At 45.2% G+C, this 20,242-nt stretch overlaps 1 protein-coding gene across 1 annotated transcript; it reads right to left on the reverse strand.

Annotated features, from left to right (window-relative positions):
• Positions 1–7,297: 7,297 nt before the first annotated feature.
• Positions 7,298–8,120, reverse strand: LOC128267970 (uncharacterized). The gene is made up of 2 exons (XM_053004944.1): positions 7,693–8,120; positions 7,298–7,619 (listed from the first exon to the last, which is right to left on the reverse strand). Exons 1-2 carry the CDS (start codon positions 8,096–8,098, stop codon positions 7,507–7,509), a joined length of 519 nt encoding a protein of 172 aa, XP_052860904.1. The 5' UTR covers positions 8,099–8,120; the 3' UTR covers positions 7,298–7,506.
• Positions 8,121–20,242: the final 12,122 nt, after the last annotated feature.

The raw sequence follows: 20,242 nt of genomic DNA on the forward strand, positions 1-20,242 counted from the left end.
GGTGATTGATTTCGCATACCATTTGCGGCAAATCACAAACGCCCTAAGGCCTTTCTGTCCTAGAATAGACTTATGGTTAAGAACCGAAAGCTTCGCCGTTCGGCTTCGATATACTAATTGTGTTGCCAAGGATGCCGCCTTGTTTTAGTAACACAGCCTTTCGTCCACAGTTACTGGATTCTTACAACTAGTTTGCCCATTTTTTAAATTTCCCACCCTAAAAGTGTTCGGGACATCGATAAAGTCTACCTATGCCAAATTACTTTTGTAACCATTCTGGTTTTATGCCGTTTAAAAATGGAACAACCTTGCGGTCAACCAGCATATTGGTAGGCAAATGGAACCAAAGGTGCAGCAGTGTCCAACAGTGCTTGAAACATATCGATCGCGCCAAGGTAACATTCCTTATCCTTCGAACAAACTGTCATGGCGAAGTAATTAATCATAATTGATGCTTAATTTGCCGCGGCCGAAAGCAAACAGACAATATAAAAACTGCACTCTTTATGACCCGTGCGGTGGACCTCGAAATGTGGGTCCTTTGCAGCGACCAAAAACGCATTCCGAATGGCCGCGCTTGGGTGCAGCACAAACCGTGATTTGAGTTTGATTGAACGACTAGTTTGAGTTTGGCGTCGTCGCTGGCCATGCAATTTCATAAGTATCCTTTCGAGGGACATCGAGCAAGCTGTAATTATGATCGGGGTGCCGACTTTTCTCCTGCACGTTCGCGTTCGGTGCACGACCATTAGCGTACCAGCAAAACGGAACCACCCGGCGATTGAATAAATAATGCGTGACCAGTGCCCAAGGAGCTGCTGCGTGGGGGTGGCATAATTAAGCTTTCCGTGTTCCCTCTGTTGAGCAGTTGTTGGAGTGGCAAGAGTGAACTGAATACCGGGATGTGCTGCATTTGCGTTTCTGAACCAACGGACGTGCGAGCTGATGGTTTATTCGTGTCAATAATAAATTATACATTTCAGGGTTCGTGTACTCGCGGAAATTGGTGCTAATTTTGCGCTCGTTCTGTACTTTTCAAAAGCTCATGAATAAAATTGAACGATAACGAACCTCCAACTGTACTGGGTGTGGTTAAGTTTTGGTCTGGATCAGGTTTTAGCGTATCTTGATTTCTCATCAAGCGATTGCCGTTTTGGAATTTCAGATCTACTCAATACAAATTCTGCTTTTACGACGAAATGTGTCGAAATATCCCAAACATGTAAGGCAGCTAGCTGACGGTCAACCGTTAGAAACTAATTCAAAAAAGCCAAATCGTATACTAAAAGTAATTGCTGCAAAAAGCTGTTTAAAAACAGGTCTATTTCAAAGAACGTCGTTTCAGTGGGTTTTTGCGCCTCCTGTCGGTTTCCCTCAAAAAAAAAAAAACATTCCAAAACCTGCCACCTGCCCGATGGAGGGATTTTACTAGAAGCCCCACCGCCTGGTTTGACTCCGTTCGGTCACAGTCTACTGACATTGCAACTCTAATACTCTGGCCCCGAAGTAAGTGGTCTCGCACCGCGATAGCTGGACCTCTCCAAAAACAAAAACCGGCCCGATCGCGTTCCATCGTCGTTTTCGGCCACTTTGGCGGTTTTTGAAAGTGTAGCTTGCGGAGGCTCGACAAGAAAAAACCATCAGCAAGGACACTGGCACATGCGAACGCATTAAATTCGGGTGTTTCCTACCAAGCGGTCCCTGCCCAACCAGAGACTGGCCGTTGGCCTTGCCTGTGATGGCGTGATTATCATGGTGATGAAAACGAGTTTGCTTTCGTTTACGACCCGCACCAGATTTTGACTTCCTTTTCATCGATAATCGGTAAAAGGTGCCACCCGGCCAGCGCGGTTGAACGACTGAAATAAAACTTCATCATTATGAGGTCTGCAGTTGCTATCACTATCCATTCATTCTGATAACACAGTGGCCAAGACTTTTCATTGAAGAGGTATCCAAAATGAGTAAGAGGTTGACGCTCTTGACTCGTTAGCTCACGAAACGGCCATGAGTCACTTCAGCATTCAAATCAAACAAATATAAGATAGAATTGCTTCTTACTGCTATTGGCAGAGGTCTGAGAGGTTTTGTTCAAACAAAGTCGTGAGCTGGAGTAGCATTAGTTCTATATATTCGTTGTCCTTATCGTACTCGTTGTGGGTGAAACTTCTCATGGCCTTAGGTTTCTGTTAGGTTTCCAGCTTAGTAACCAGGAAGAAACAAGTTTGATTGAGATCCTTTCGCTACAACAGCCACATCCGGGCATACCCGTGGCGCTTGGTGTCCCGTGATGGCAAAAAAGAATTTATTTGCCTTCTTAACAGACACCAAAGCAAACAGACAAGTTCATCAAGTTGTACATTGGTGTTTGGTTCTTACTTAACCGTAGCAGGTGCTCGGATTGCGTCCCCAAGCTCAGGGTCTCACGTCGTGGGAAGTCTCCTACACTTCCGTCATTATATCATTGAAATGGATTGCAAAATTGAACGTAACGCTCCTGTGCGCGTGCTCTTGAGCTACTTGACATTTCGACATTCGGTGAAGGCCCTACGGAGTAGCTACGGTCTAAAATCTCACGCGATTATGATCACCGGTGTGGTGAGCCACACCTAGACGACTGTGAACCCAGAACTTCATTCTACCATCCATTCCGGTACGGCGCACAGATCGTCTATCGTCGACATGATCTTCGCCTGTGTAATGGTGGCTCAGCGAACGTTAGTCTTAAATTATGATTAATTCGTGCAGCTTAGAGACAGGTTCTATTCGATATCGATGTCGAGAAACACTAGCCAGAGTTGGCCGTTAGCCGATCAATCGTTCGGTTCCGATAATCAAAATACACGCGTTTAACAACCAATTGTGTTTCCCTTCAGCCAACATTTCCATGATTTCGGTTATTTTTAAAAGCGTTATGGCGTGAAAAGGGTGTTGGAAATTGAAAGAATGTCACGAATGAATGCGAACAGAAAAAAAAGAGACCTTCACACAAACTTTCTCACGCCAGAAGTAATGAGACAAGGGTCTGGCTGCTGTATCTTTTCGAGAACGATTGGCATCAACCAGAGTCGACAGCGACTTTGCAAAGGATGCCACCGAAGGACCGGCCGATGTCCAATTATTTAACCAACGCAACCAATCGATGGAAGGGCAGCTATGGTAATAAATGATTGCTCATTATTCTGTTGGAATATTGATCAATTAATTACAACGATTTATTGCAAATTTAAAAGTGAAAATTTGATTGAAAATTAATGACGAATCTTACACTAGTTGAAACGGAATTCGCATCTTAGTTGAAGCATTTAAAATTAATTTCAGTTGCGGAGATAGATGACGCTCGTTTGCTAACACCGTAAAGGACACATTAACAACGTTCTTCAGGGAGAGATACGAATCGATCGTTATTAAGATGTTCGACATCATTTGAGTGAACAGGCGACAGCAGCAAGTTTTCCGATCTTATCACGACCTCGTAAAAATACTGTAACCATATTGACATGGCATGTTTCGGCTCAGCGAAGGTTTTGGGATGCCGGTTCGAAGCCTTAGACAAGTGTGAGTGCTGATCTTGTTAAGCTAATCGATATCGTTTGATCTCGTTGCGTGACGATTCAATTAGCGAGGTGGCCAATCTCTGATGTTTCACGCGCGCTTGAAGAAGGTCCAATATGGCCTAAGCATGGATGTGCCACTGATCGCAGCATCCGGAGATTGGTGATGGTAGTGCCCACCATTGCTCGGCGAGATCACTATCGCGGTCGGCAGTTTTATGGCGTGGCGACCAGTGCCCATTCACCGCACCTATCATACATCTATTTAATCACCGGCTGCATGAAATTAACGACAGATCAATCGATAGTTGGTCACCGGTGTGGCAGCTGGACGGCAATTTTTATGTTCTAACCTTCCATCCTCCACCCCACGGCTACGGTTAAAACTGGAGCCGCTGAATGAATGATAGGTTTTAGAACAGATTCGTAAAACTGCAACCGTCAATCAACCGTCAACGAGGTGCCATTCGTGTCCAATTCACCCATTACACTGCAGCTCATTACTTTTGCACGCTCAGTGCCCCGCTAAGGGGGAAGTGAAGCAAACCATTTTGATCTGGCCAAAACCTTACGCATGGTATTTCATGAAGAGATTTGTTTTGGGAAGGCTGCCACCGCCGCCGTCTTGTCATGGTCGTAATTGGCGAGCAGATTAGTTTCGCGGCCACTATGCAAAACTGGTCTCTTTCACCGGCGGGACGCAATCATGGCTTAACAAAGATTGAGCCGCGTGGGGAAAAGCACATGAATAAAAAGAAAACGGTAGTGACCAATCGACGGGAAACGGTCGTTGGGCTGGGTCCAAAACTGGAGCTGTCGTGAGAAACCGGAGGTCTGTATCCGGCGGGGAGGGAGAGTTTACGCAATAGTGTCGGACCACGAGGCCTACGGAGCTTCCCGTGAAGGCCGGATGACGAATGGAGTCCGCGATGGAGGCGGTGGGTGAGCGTGGAAGGGTGAAATTAATTTGTGTACGACACGTTTTTAACGACGTTTCATAAAGCATTAAAAGCAGAAAAACGCACATAAAACCCGAACCGGAATCATTGTTGGTGGTTTGCTCGCGTCGCTCGGTTTCATTTATCACAGCGCTCTTAAACGCGGTCTCACATTTATTGACCTCTTCCATGGCCGCCGCACGGTGAGAGGGTTTCGCCCGTTGATACTGCAGACTATGCGCGTGGCGGTGATCACCTGTTTTTATTGTTTCACAAAAAAATATGCTTGTAAGACCCTTCGCAGAATCGGGCAGTTTTGTGCTTAGCGGCTGGCTTTCAGGTGGGAACAGACGGCCTTTTAAGCGGCTCATAATGATTAACTGTTAAGCGAAAGCTGATCGAAATGGCTCACTATCGACTGGTGCAGGTGGTCGAGTGCCAGAACGATCGACCAGAACCAAGTGCTTGAACATCTGGCAGCATTCTGAAGGTTGAAGGCAAACTGCGACAGCAGCAGCAGGTAGCTCATGATTACACTAATTACGGCGATGTCGTGAGCCAAGATTAATCTAATCAACGCCACGTTTTCTTGCCCTTACCACATTTATCAACGCGCCCGAGTTGCCATGTGCCCCACATCTCACTGCATTGCCGGTTCAGCACTGTGTGTATTGTAGTTTTATGCTGTGCCCACTAGCCGCCATTCACAGAGGAACTATGCACCTATGCACCACTACTAGAGGAACCATCGAGTTCGGCGGACAGATTGTGAGAACGACTATAGGGCTGGCGGATTTGATTTTGAAATGTCGCCCCTATTGTTAGGTTAGCAAATCGGTTCCACTGAGAAAAACTGGAGCAACAGTGGCAGAATGAGCCGCACAGAACAGTATGAAGAATGGTTCTCCATGGGCTAATGAGCTGTTTGTGTGTAAGTGTTGACATGAGTGACAATAATTGAAATGGCTCCCATGTAATGCGGAATGTCAGTAGCAAAAACGGATAGGTTTTTGCGATCACTAGAAAACATTATATGTCCCTTGACTGTAGCTCATCAATTAACATTATCCTAGAGGTCTAAAACACAATTCGAAATAATTAAACAGTGCCAATAACCAGTATTCGAATAAATTATTTCACTTTGACGATTTCACAATCAGCAAGAAAAGATACTAAGTACGGTTTTGACTTATGCAATTGTAATGCCTTACCTTATAATCATTCCTAATCAAACTTGAACCTTTTAAACTTCCCTTCAGACTTACCTAAGCTGTTTGCAATGCCTTTGCCGGTGAATGTTGTAAATGAAAAATCTGTTGAGGCCAAATAAAATTTATTTTTGAGTGTTTTGGAACATAACAAATTGTCCTTTTCCATACGTTCCGAAGAAAAGAGAGAAGTTGCGTTAATACCAAACCAATCAGTTTCGGCCCATTTTTGCGAAACTTTGATGAAGAGTGTTTTGGAACCTTTCTCACATCGCAGCGCATCGGTTATGTAAATCGTTTACAGCAACTAATCATGTTGTGCTGCGAAACGAGCGTTTATTACGCGTGAACATATCGTCGTATAATGCGGCCTGCGAAGCTGTGCGTCTCACATAATGGCTACAATTCGGGCGTGGGGTCTATGAGGCAACGAGTAGTCCGCACCAAAATCTCATCGTAAGGCGGATGTAATAAAATTGAGTTTGGAATTTCTGTAACAGAGCGGCCCATCGACCGACTTTCCCGAGCACGGTCGTTCGGTTTTCCACGAGATTGAATTGTACGCGGACCTAAGCCCGGCATGCAAACCAAGCTACGTAGAAACCCCCATCGTCGACAAAACTCGACGAATGGAGAGAAAACCATTGGTCGAGAAAAGCGTTCGTACTTGTCGCAAGGTTCAAACGGGTTGTAGCCGATGGTCCTTGCCAGCTACGAATGGCTGTGATGGCTTACTTGGGGAGGCGTGCGGAAGCAACGCGGTGGTCACGAGCTGCGTGCTTCATTTGTACGCGGTGAATGGCTGCGTTCGATGCACGCCACATTCGTCGATCGGTCGAACGGCTTGGATCGGTCACTGCCGATGCGGAATGCAAGGTCGATCCAGTTCCGCTGAGTTAGTTTAACTTCTTTTTGCTTCTTTTTATTTCATTAATAATTTTTCTTCGTTGGCACTTCACGGACCCAAGTCCAACAGTTTTATGATGATTTTATTTGATTCCCGGCAAAGTTTCGTAGGGACCTTCATCACGTGCTGTCTCCCCGGAGCCAATCTCAGCCTATGGGCTGTGGTGTTCTGCTCAACACGAAACGCCTCGAAAGCGGTGATCAATAAATCCAACCAATCGGATCCGACGCGAACCGATTAAAAAATCGCAAACCAAAACCCTTTTGATCAGCGTAAACGCGAGCACCAAAATCGTGAGTTAATCAAAAGCAGTCCTCTGATCGATTGAGTTGGCTGATCGATAGAATTTGTTAAAACGATAGCATTGGTCTATCCAACGCAGAAAATAATGCGATTGAGAAAGGAGTCTGTATACACAGTGAGGGTTTCCAATAGTGAGGATACAACGCGTTAAAGCCATCATCGCGATGCAGTGATCGATTTCGAAATACCGTGACAAAAAGTTACTGTGTCACGTTAATAAACGTTAATATGTTAGTTTTGGTTTCAAAATCTTGCAGTTGAAAGGCTGAACCACTGCAAGAACTTGTCCATAATGCTTAAAGAAAATCAAAAACTCGTTATTACTCGTTAGTTGCGCCATTACAAACTACAAACTGACCAACAATTTCAAATCACCCATTGTGTGGGATGTATGATGCTTCACGCATATGATTTTATTGAAATAAACTTTGGTAAACTGCTAGAATCGGTTCACATTGAACATACAAACTATGAAAACTAATCCGTTATTGAAGCTTTCTTTACTGGATTCGAGATGAATCGACACAATAAATCACGCCCAGCCATAACAATAACATAAGTCGCACTCCTCGTTCTTATCGCCGTTACGTTTAACGCTAATAATGCTCGCTGTTGTAAAATACCTCGAAATTCTTCACCTTCGAATGCTTTCCAGAGTTCATCTCTCGGTAGAGCAGCAGTATGATGGTGCTCGTGAATGTTAAAACCACTAATACACCGGAAACGAGAACAACGGAGGGTGAAATAGTTGCTTCAACACATAATCTGGCTGTTATACTTACGCGTTGTCCAGATAAATGCAAAGATACCCAGCTGTCTCTCGCCTGTTCCTGCTTCGAATAGCATCCAATCGATGTGAGCATGGCCTAGGAAGCCCGTGGCCGCTACCAGAAAGCACAAAAAGGGCAGCAAATATTTGGCTTTCTCTCTTAGGATGCCCCAGAAGAAGGCTCCACTCATTACCAGATACAGCACCGCTAGAACTACAACCAGAGTGACCTCTAGATTGTACGCACTGTTTCCCGAGAAGCAAGGGCTGGTCTCATCGTTGGACCCCAGTGATCTCCCAGCGGTCGTAAGCAAGTACACGCTGCAGACGGTCGTCCCGAAGCCCGCTAGACACGCGATGAGCCGCTTCTCCTCGTACGGAATCCGGAGCCAACTCGGAGTGACCAGCGTGAGACGCATTTCGACACGAAACTGACCAAACGGCTCACGTACACAGAATGCTATCGATCGAGAAGTGGGGTTACGATTGAGGGTTATCAACATTGATTTCGATTCCAGTGCAGTCTCGTCACACGGCCTATCCCTGATTAGGTCAGTTTTGTTGTCAATACGATTAGGCCGGCAGTATACACAGCAAAATGTTTAATGTTTCATTTGCTAAAATAGATAGCAAACTGCAACCGGCCAAAGTGGCTGAGTAAATAAACGCAATAGGGTTTTCCTACTGTTTACAAACAAAAACGAGTTTGATTCTTACACCATCAAAGAGATAGACAATTCGCAAAATCTATTGTTGTGCTCTTTCCTTTGAACACTGAAAACTTCAATTCAAATAAATTACTTGTTCGCTGTTTTACATAAATTGCTTTCTTTGAATTGGCTTTCAACAAATGCCCCTTCAAATTCGAAGGCCAATTGGTTTCCTTTCCTTCCTGTAAATATACGCTCGAAACGGTCAGCATATGGTCGATCTCGTGCAGTTGAGAAAGTGCATTTCTAGCCCGGTTAGTGTTAGACGAAGACGACTATTGGTTGAAAGATGTTAAAAGAAAGTGCAATTTAATTGACGCCACTTTGCGAATGAACAATCGTTCGTGTAAAATGTTTGTGCAACGTTCCCATAGTTGTTGCAATAGGATGACCAATTCGCCGGTCGTTTAAACTTGATCGAAAGAAATAAACTTTTACGACGCAGCCTACATCCGATCGTAAAAAATGGTCAAAATGCGACGACCGTATGCAGTCCTAATCGTGCATTAAATGCATGGTCGGTAGCTCACACACATGTAGTTGAAGCCCGCGACGCATGATAATGGTCAAATCATTATCTTACAGAGATTTCACCAGGAAAAAAAGTTCGCTTTCCATAGCTGGACTTCCGTGCAGATAAGGTCCGGCCACAGATAGCCAGTAAAGCAGAATGCACCAAGCGATTATGTTTGTCTTCGCGACTCGACGGGCTATGAAATTCGGGGTCGATGCCTTGTGAGCCTTATCGATTTTTGATTTACGATCCGTTGGACACCCAAAAAATAATAACAGGTAAAAGCCACACGTACCCTAGTCCACGGTTTTTTGCAGAGAAGGTTGACACCTGAATGGTGACTCCCTCGATTGATTTACGATCGGCGATGCTGGTTCAGCGGTCAAGTGCATGTCAACCATGCGTGGCACCTTTTTAGGTGTAGCTGGTGGCGCTTAGATTGGCCAGAGCCAATTATCGGACTTGCTTCTGTAAGTTTTAAGAGCCATTGGTGTTGCGTTGCAAAATTTTTCGAGCAAATGATCTAACGCGTCATTAAAGCTATTAGTTCCACTCTGCGAATCGCCAGTGGCGCAATGTGCTGTTTATTTAAGGCTTTTTTCGCACGCTTCAGTCATTCCAAGGGTTTGATAAACTAAATTTTGCGACCGTATTTGTAACAATGTATTATGGAACTTGCCATAGTTTATGTAAATCGCACAAATGTCGTACCAACATCGCAAGTTCCATATCTTTAACACCATGTTAGTTCAAAGTTGTGGAGCCAGTTTCTCGGTGCCCCTTAAGTAAGTGTACAATTCATTGTACGGTAATGGTCATAAAAATTGCTAGACAGACAGAACGTTGTGACTTTCGTTTCAGCGCGCGGTGTGTGGCCGCAGAAGGCAAACACCTCGCCTTGCGTACTACCACCCTTTTACGGGCGTTTGAGATTAATCAAAATTTCTCACATTCTTTGCGAGTGCGCCGTCAACACGCGCACCGACAAAATCGTCGACGACGGTGCCCAGTCAGGTTCTATCATCCGGTCCCGACGCAAGTCCAGATCGGGGCCACTGCAGGAGAATAGGCAGATTAATGACATAATGGATGGCCACATGATTACATACTCGCGCCACACATTCAGCGGTCGAGTAGTCACCGTCAGGCGAGCTGTCAGTCGACCGCTGGACAATATGTCGGATTTTGCAACACACCGATTGAAGCGATCGGCAAAGAATATGCTCCAAATACCGTAGCGGGCGCATCGAATCGCAAAGTGAGGTTCCTGGCGCTCGGTTTAAACGCGAAGAAACGTAATCGACTCTCGGGCTAACGATCAGTCCCAACGGACACCAATCAATTGCTCCAACGGGTTGGGGAAAAGCGGTCACAATCACTCGACTACTGGCCGAGTGAGCGAATTTTCTTCCGATAATTCCGCGCCCGAAACCTTGATCTGGCTCTACACGTGGTGAACTCTCTAGGAAAGTGGAAGCTAGACCAATGATGCGTAACAACTGGGCTATGTCTGCGTGCCAGTGTGGAAGGGCTACGTTGCTCACACTACGACCCAGAGCCAGTTCAGTATGTTAAGGTCACGAAGCACGGCTTCACTGCAAGCCAATAGATCACCGGAACGAGAACTCGTTTTTCTTCCAACAGTTACACTTAGCCCAAATACAATACATACCAAAAGTAGGATTTTGAAGAGTTCCGAATAAATTTATTTTACCTATGTATACTTAATTTTTCATCTTTTTTACATTTTTATTGGCTAATCATTCCTTTATTCCAGCCCACTTTAGCAACAATGTTGAACGATTAGTGAAGGGTTCCACTTGAAATTCTATCGTGAGCATGTAACAAACTTAGTTTTGGATCTAGATTTAGCTTCTCAACCAATAGAGAAGGCGGGCCTGTGAACCTTTCTGTCCGTTCTAAGAAATCTCCGTCACCACCGTCATCGTCGTCGGTGGGCCCAGTATGTCCGGGTATCCAGTCTGTGGTTTCCAGTTTCATTGGTTTGCGTATTGCATGGTTTTCAGATGAACTCCGGAAAGCATAAAATAAACTTTTTTACAGTGAAACACGATTACCGTTGATTGATATCAAATGCTCAAAAATGAGCTTTTTATCGACACTGACGCAAAGTTCATTAAAATTACAGTTTCGTGCGATTGATACATGAAAGCGAAATTTTCAATCTCATATCATAATTATCATTCATGGAACTATGTATCCGAAGGGGTGTTGAGTTAAATTGCAATTGGAACAGACAGGCCGAAGATATTTACCAATATCTGGGGGCATGTTGCATGTTGCGTTAAAATTGAATGCGTGTCCTACGTGAACACTGTGTTGTTAGTAAGGCGGTGCTCGGTTGTAACTAGAAAGCGTTGCCTCTGACACCAACCACCACGTCGCAGAGGAGCAATTAACTATTTTCATTTGTGGTCGTTTTGATGATGGAGGCAGGACCCAATAACGGTGTATCACGATATTCGCGGCCCATACGCGAAACTTGTCGCGATCCGTTCGCGGCAACGAGCCAGAATGTACTGCATTTGTTATGTTTGCTTTTCATGCTGCTTTGCTCTCTTTTTGGTAAATTTTCATTGGGCGACCGTTCCTACGGTGAATCAGTATGAAGTCAATGTTTCCTTGCCCTTTGGGGTCGTCCAGCTTCGGCCTACCTTTCGAACACCAGACCAACCACAAAATCGGGCTCGTACTGAAATGAATGCGCTCGGCCTCGCTCACAGCCTGATGACGACATCCGGCAAGCCGCAACCGAGTCGTGGCCGGGTGGTCACTCCCAAGTGGCCCGGATCGTGTCATGCAAAGCCTGTCACGCGTGTCATAGTCGCGCGTGGAGCGCGTGCTTGGGAGTTGAATACCTCGCTTTTTTCGAGGGAACGCAGAACAAAGCGACAACCAACAACACTATTGAAACATAAGGACAGCATAATGGGCAGCATAGCCGAGGGCGCAAGACGTGCTGTACTTAATTTGCAGTTTGTTCAACTCGCAGCTAATTCGTACGGGTCGTTTGGTCAATGCTCCGATTGGGTAATTGAACTGTCATCGAATTCGAATTAACTAATGAACCGTGGACCCACTGTGGAGAAAGGTGTAAGTCAAAAGATAACGGCCATTCACATGAATCCACTCGATTTACGAAACAACGATGTTAAAAAATTGAAATGCCGTCAATTTTCAGTCATCAGTTTCGTGTGCTTTTCCTTTACCGTAATGAAAATTGTGTCACGAATCAACGCGACACGCACGTGTCATACGAATGCCACTCTGAGTTTTCCCGAAGAAGAGCTTTTTCGCGACGCCATCCCATACCATCATACTTTATTCGCATCGGTTGCATAACTCCATCATCGGTATTTTTCATGCGCCATTTTGTTTTGTTTTCGCGTAGACTGGCGTACAATCGACTTGGTATGGTTGTTGGTCAGGAGTTTTGCATTTCAGAAAGCTAGAAGGACCGAGCGATAGAAAGAGAGATATGTTACATTTTGTCGCATAACCAGAAGTAAATAAAATTTGAAGTAAACATGCCCAGCTCGTCAAAACAAACCTTTGCTGAGTATCGTTGGCTGATAGAAAAAGCAACAAATGAGGCAAAATCATGGCTGTAAATCAATTAGGAATTCAAACTTATGACACATTAGCTTCTTGCCGTTGGCTTGACGAGCTTCATCGCAACGAGGAGTGTGAATTTGCAGTTTAAATCACTACTTCACAGACATGCTTTCGTTTCAAATCGGAAAAGCACAGGAATGTTCGCTAAGTCGCAAGAGCTGTCGAGTGTCGTCAAAGTTTACCGCAAGTTCGTTCAAATTGTATGACACCAAATGATACGTGATACGTGCGCTATAGTGGCAGCGCCCAGCACTATGCGGTCGAACAATGCAGACGGTTATGTTAGAGTTTCGTGCAGCAGGCATGATGGAGTCTTAAACAATTTAACTTACATAATTCTGTGGCGTCTCATGGCGCAGCAAATGAAGCACGACAGCTGCCGTTTGTCGCCCAGGTTATTCCAGGGAGTGAGTCGCCTGTTGCCCGATGAAATAGATTTCATTCATTCTGCCGTTAAGCATAGTGTTTCTTGGCCCGGCCCCTAGATTGTCAGGGTAATGAGTCGCTCGGCATGGCTTATGCTGCATTTACATTGTGTGTGACAAGTTTTTAGACCGCGGGAGCTAAAGTGGGTAGTGCGGGAAATTGCTGGGCACGGTAGCTAGCACGATGGAAAATGCACTGATGCATCGCCGCCCGGTGATTGATGGAATGACCTGCGCAGAGCTACGGATCTTACGGTAGGCCTTACTGACAGCATTGACAGGCCCTCGTTAAGGAACGAAGGGAATCGTATGAGGTAAGGAAGGCCAATCAACGAACGGTGGCACGCACATGCTACATAGAGGCTTTCGTCGGTGGATGATGAAAGGAATCGGACGCTAGCAACACCATTTAGCCTAGATGCAAACCTAACCTGTGCGCGTCATCAGTCGATTTAATGAACTGCCTAACGACGAGCGAACAACCAGAGAGTTTGGCCGAGGGAAAAGGACAACAAACCCAAACGTTGAATTTAATTGAAGAACTTGAATAATTAAACTTTAATTTACGCTCGAGTTTTAACTGTAGCTGTATACGATGTGCCATATCATAATCGTAATTACTTAAGCTGGATAGCTCTGTGACTGTGGCAATCATTCAACGGGATTTGGAGGGCGTATGTAGCATGATGCGTGATGTTGCACATGCCCATTGTGCGAATGTATTGCGATGTTGGTTGTTCGACTTGCGACTCGCTGTTCAGGCGAGCGATGTCTCAATTAAGGCACGTAATGAGCGCCAGCTATTTATTGAATTCTGCCGTTTGTGGGACACCTTCTTATAATTCGGCAATTACAACGAATAGTCTGCAACAGAGACAATGTTAATCTCTGTTGCTTGCTGTAGCAATGTATTATTTACGGGGAGGGGCCAAACCCCCCGTCACGTCGGTATCGGGACTTGAACCCAGTCCAGCTACAGCAACGACAACAGTGACAACGACGGGCGTTACCGACTACTATATCAACAGAAAAAAAATCATGCTGTTTAATAAGGTTTTGTTGCGTTAATTTTTAACGCTAGACCTAATCCTGAACATAGAAAACCAATAGGTAAGTCAAAATCAATCATCTTAACCTGAACTAATCTTAACCAAACCTCAAGTCTTTTGAAAGCAAATAAAACACTGGAGATAAGAGAGATCATTCTTATCACTTATTCATTACTGTTTCTGACGTGACGTATTGGACTACTAATAGTCCAGGTCTAATCCTGTACTTTCATTTAATCGCATAAAAACAGCATCAATCACACAAGAAAAAAGTCGAAAACAATCGTTGCCCCGCAGGAGTAGTGCCTATTTTAGAAAGGATTTGGTCGGACTCTAGTAGACAACGTTTCGGGGTCAACTTAATTTACGGCAAGGTGACGAGCCTTCAAGCTTGTCGCCGGTTGGGGGAGTAATCTTCGTCGAACGCCCTCGCAAGGTCAAGCGATCGTGTGAAACTTTGCAGTATGGCCTTCCTGAGATGACGAAGAAGAAGGAAACACTGTCGTCCACGTTGGTGCGCGTTGAACCTTGAAAATTGGGCTTGATTTTTATGTTTTATTTTCTCAGCACTCTGAGTTGGTGGCTGTTTCAAGTTCAGCCCGTCGGCCCAACGGACGGCTGAGAAACAGTTTTGATAGTTTACGTGCAGCAGTCCTTCGCTCCTGAGGACATCATTAAATCGACTTTCGTGCCCCGATGGTTATCTGCGATGCTGGTGCTAGAAGGGTTTGGCAGCCTTTGTGGTGGACAGTCGCAGCCTTATGCTTTTCAAACCATTCAAACGAAACCAACTGTCGCAATTAGCCATCAATCTCTTAAATCTTCCATCATCGGCCCTCGGTCATTTGATGGGCGTAAGGGTCAGTTTTGAATCATAATCAAATTATGGTCGTTTAGAGTACAAAAGCTCGCCTATAGTCTCCTTACATTCACTGCCACCCACCTGCAATAAAAATATAATCCATGGTTCCGACCCAACAAGACTATGTGCTGTTCTTTATGAATGCTGCGTTTAATTCGATTCCTTTCTAAACCGGTATAGACCGTGGTAGATAGAATCTTACTATAGGTTTGAATATCAACGGAAAACGGAACTGTGTCCGTGTAAATGACCGCTCCATCTGATGGCATTGAGGCTAAATTTTGGAGTTTCATGAGAATCGTTCATGGCACTTCCATAAATCATTGTTTCTCGCATTCAGGGAGGTGAGAAGGTTCAATACACCAAAGGAATGAGAAGACAACATACTTTGTCCGATGGAATCGAGCAAAGCTATTCTAGAAACGATCTTTGAAGAGGTTGCAAAAGGGGTCCAATTGGATTTATCTAATCCGAAGGTGCTCGAATGAAGATAAGAGCACTTAGAAACAGGAATAGCGGCATTAGGTGTCACGAAGTGGATAATTTATAAATGAGTAATATTTCATAACCAAACCCTAGAAGGGCGTTACATTTTGTATGGATTGGTTCACTCAAAAACGGCAAATTTCTTTTCTTCATTGACTTTGAATTGCACTCAAAAAAAGAAACGCATCATCATCAACGTCATCAACACTCCGGAGACTCTGACACGGAGTGGGTTAGTCTGCTCAGGTTTCCCTTAAAGCGTCGCCCTGGCCCAGTTGAGAACCGCACGACGATTTATGATGACGTGAAGCGCTTGAGAAGACGATCGGCATTTTGAGAAAAATTCCACCGCCTTGCCAAGACCCACAACTGTACTCCTTACTCGCTGGGATACGCTTTTAATTGATCCAAACAAAACTGAACTCCCAGATAAGCTGGTGAAGGTATTGGGAAAGCCAAAGTCGCAGTGCCCTACTGCCAGTTGATTGCTCTCCTGCTGTCGCCTTGTAAGTAGGTTAAACCCAATCGGTCCGAAAATTATCGACGAAGTATTCGCCACTCGTTTAGTACACCATTTTTCATCACACATGCTTTTTTTTAAGCCTAACGAACGTTTTTGAGACGAAGTATAATTAGAGGGTTCGCTAGGCTACCGGACGGCGACATGTAGCGCAGGGGTTAGTTGGGCTCAATTAGGGTGAACGGTTGAATGGAGCGATCGGCAGTTTCGAAATGGGGTCAGATGTCGCATTGGATCGATCGGTTCGATCTGCATCGAGTTTTGGTCTTTTGGCGAAGATTTCGCCAACGCCAACGTCAGGCGAGTAGTTTGCACGCAGCTGTAGTTGATCGATCAGCCGGGCCGCAGGTTGTCCTGCGTCGATTGATTCGGGAGATTTAGATTTGGATCTCTTGAGCAGTTTAACGGAGCCCAGCCGCTAAATAATTTCCCAACCATACGAAAGTAGCTTATTTCCCGTTCATGTTCTCAGTTGCATTAACATTTGCATAATTCACTTGCAGAAATAAGGCATTTGAATCGATCCTCGGCGGAATGCAATATCAATTTTCTTGACGGATTAAGACAATTTCCATGAACATGGAATACCAGCTAATATAGTTTTAAACTATTTTACTACCCCGCGTAGCAGATACTGCTTTCAAAGACCCTGGTTCACTACAATGACCCTGGTTCAGTAGCTTCGGTATAGATTCTCAAAGTGTGTGTGTGTTTGTGAGACAAGTGTGTTCAAGAGCTATTTTCCCTCTGACAAGTGGCTTGTGTTATATTTTTGCCACTTTGCAACGGAATCACCCCAAAGGGACTGGAAGCTGGTTTGATGTTTGGTTTTATTTGTACTCATCTTCGTAGACAGATTATTGTAATGTTCCTAATTGTATCAACCAAACCTATGCTGCAATTACACCGAGCTGCAGATTGGATTCGGTTGCAAGATTTTTGTGTAACTTAACCAACGTCTGTCATCGCTAATTTACCGTTTGAGGTCGTGGTTAACGGCCGCTAACCTTGACATTAACAGGTCTCTGGTGACTGTAAAAGTAGAATTTTTTAGAAAGAGTTCTACAGGCGCTGATTGGGAGGAGAATAGTCCTATAGTGACCGGTGCTGGTGCAATAAACATTTATGACGCGCTCGAAATAATATGGCTCGTACGTGTCGTGCTCAGGATCGTGATGGGGACGGGTTAAGCTTTTTGCTGCTTTATCTGTTGGTCAAACATGCAGAAGCAATCAAAAGCCGTGGTATATTTGAACCCGGAACTTGTCTCTTCAGAGTCGCGTTTTACGGCGTGACCGCTCTCTGTCTGCATCTCGATGTCGGTGCCCAAAGCCTGTACTGAGAGGAATTTGGGAATTTAATTGCACGTTTTATGCACACGTTTAGGCCAGCACTGTTGGCTCCCAATTGCTGATAGGGAATTGGATGCCCACGTCGAAATTGCTCGATGGGGGTTGTGTTTCAAGAACAGATTTTTTGTGCAACTAGTTACCCTGCTGCTAATGTAAAGTTGTTCATTGATAATGCCCTAACACTCGGGAGGTATTAGCGGTAAAACATTATGACGCCGTGGAAGGGGAGTTATTTTTCTGGTGCAATGCATGCATTTGGTGGATTAGTTGGAAATTTGTACTTGAAGCTTGTTAAAGTTCGCTATTTCCATTCCATTTTGGCATTTTTGTATGGGTTCTACCAAAAAAAGGTCCAATCAAATGGAATGGGAAAATTACCACCTGGAAACCGGAAAATCGGAGGACAGGGCCACCATCCATCACCCTCTCATTCAGAAAACGGTGCTGACATCGATCGGTATAACTGTCAGCATAAAATCACCCCGGTTTCCAATAATAATCCCGTATATCATATTTTCTCTCGCAAATTATCTTATCTGCTTTATTCGATCAAATTACAGCGCTACCGGCTCGGCCAGTCCGCGGACCGGGTGAAAAGCTCTTGTCGTAAAGTGCATCAGCGTCATGCAGCGATGCCGTCGAAGCCCACATCAAACGAGACCCGTAGCGTGCCGATGAAACAATTTCACTGGTTCGAAAGGTATAATCGGAATCCACGGGCCAGTGTGGCAAGAAATAAAACCTTTCGGGGCCACCATTGGACGTGATGAGTGCCATTTTAACTAGCACGTCGTGCACACAACTGCGCGGTGGTGAAGATGGTGGGGAAGCAAAAAATGCTGATCAGACAGTGCCACACTCACAGCGGGGTTGTGATCGCATATTGCCAATGCGACAAATGTGCAAAATTTTCAACGAATTGAGCAAAGTGGAGTGAAAACTTCCGGCCGCTTGCAGCAAGGCACTTGGCAGTCGTGGCTCACTCACTTGACACAGACCGCCTTCGTCGTCGTCGTCGACGACAGGTTGCTATCGTCTCGGCGGCCATCGATCTCTGGAACCGTTAGTTAGACACCCCAGACACACCGTACCGGACAGGGCCGGAGTCCACATACTTTAATGGAATCAATTCGACAATGCTTTCTCTGTTTATTTGATTTTAAATTTTCATTCCGCCATTATTGCCCCATAATTTTTCACCTTACACACCGGGCTTTGGTGTTGAGCGGTTTGTGAGTTTGTCTCTCTCTCTCTGGCACTGGAGGGCCTTTCTTTGGCCATGCAAGATATACGGGCGAGCTGTTTTGGGGTCGGCCGGAAACGAGTGTCGTTTAGGCTGACAGCCGTCTTAACGCCTTGTTTGTTGAGCACGACTTTTCGCGTTCCCTCGTCGCGCTCCGGGGGCGTTTTACGAAATTTGTGAAGTAAAACGCGAAAACAGGAAAAATTATATATATGTAAGGTTGGCGGGCTGCTCATGAGGTGACCGTTGGGCAATGGAAATGCACGGACCACGTGTACAGTTGCCGCGACAGTGATGGTTTGACTCGAAACTTGCAACGGACTTGCCCAACGGGTAGGCATGTCCACTTTCGCTTATTTTCGCTCGATAGTAAACCCACTTTATGGACTTCGAGGGGTGTAGCGCTCAAGTGTTGATCAACTGTCTGAGGTGGCTACTGTCACACAGGCCTAACTTTCAATAAAAAAGAACTGTCCCTCCCTTGGTTATGATTTTGTTAAGTGTCTGGTGTAATTTCGGCGTTTTTCGTACATCCTTGCCTTTACTTTGCTCGCCTCAAACCACCAGCGTTGTAACAAATTTCTTCACTACAATAAACTGACTGACCCTATTTTTTTCGGACCCACAATTAAACTGAACTGATAAACGGACGCTTTATTGGCCATCTTTATACAGTAAAAATGAAATTATTGTATAATTTACACTTACTCGACAGATCGTCTGTGTTCTCCAATGTTCAATAAAAGTTAGTTTTGTAAAAAATAATAAACAATATAATTTGAATATTTTTATTAATTTTCCATCTCGTCGCAGTTACGGATCTTTAACCCATAATTCATACCAGATCACTGGCCACCGATGTCGTCGGCCCGATATTTCCGTTGTCAAAAATGTGGCTTCAGCTTACCTGGACGTACCACGGTGGCCAATTATGTAGACGGAGCAAGTCCGAGATAGTGAGTGAATGACTTCATTTTTCACCTCCCATATGCATAAAAATACGCCCCGGTTGCCTGTTGCGGCCAGCTGTCCGTCTTTCAACCTGTCTCATTCATAAACCACTTTTATGCTGGCGATGCAAGGTTGGGCCCTCTGGTTTTGTGGCGGCGTGCAAACACTTACGCAACCTTCGCTGAGTTCTTGTACGACGATCCTTCCTTCGCAACGCGTAGCTCCTCTGTCTCAAGTCGATTGCCAACATTTGGACGATGATCGAGTTTCGTTGGTCCTAGCAGGCCGTGCAAAGAGAGTGAAGTGTGTCACCAACAGATAGGGATGGTGGCATGGACAAACATTTCTGCATACAACATTTTCTACGTCACATGTCCACCGAGTGCTCGCATGGGTTGGACTTTTGATGGAGTCCATCTAATCATAACGTGGTTGGCGTTGGCCCTCTCTCTTTTCTTCTTGCTCTCTCTCTCTCCTTCTCTTTTACGCCCTTTCCATGAGAGGGTGGTCTCAATTTGAGTCCATGTAACGCGCCGTTAAAGGCCGCGAGGGAAGGAGTAGGCTCTCCAAGGAGCCGTTAATCTTACGCTTGGACAAATATGATTTATTGATGGGGTAGGCCAACTTCAGGCCCATCAGCCCGGTCGGAGGGCGAGCATGGTGGCAGGTGGCTATCACCCCACTCTGTATCAGTCCGTCAACTCGATAGCTTAATTGCCGTGACGAGAGATATCGAGACAACAGCTCTCGAGGGAGAAAGACCGTCGCCCGAAAGTTGAATTTCGTGTTCCGAATGGTGCTTCCGGGTTTTGGCC

This window comes from Anopheles cruzii, chromosome 2 (genome assembly GCF_943734635.1).
Source record: "Anopheles cruzii chromosome 2, idAnoCruzAS_RS32_06, whole genome shotgun sequence".
Lineage (NCBI taxonomy): Eukaryota > Metazoa > Arthropoda > Insecta > Diptera > Culicidae > Anopheles > Anopheles cruzii.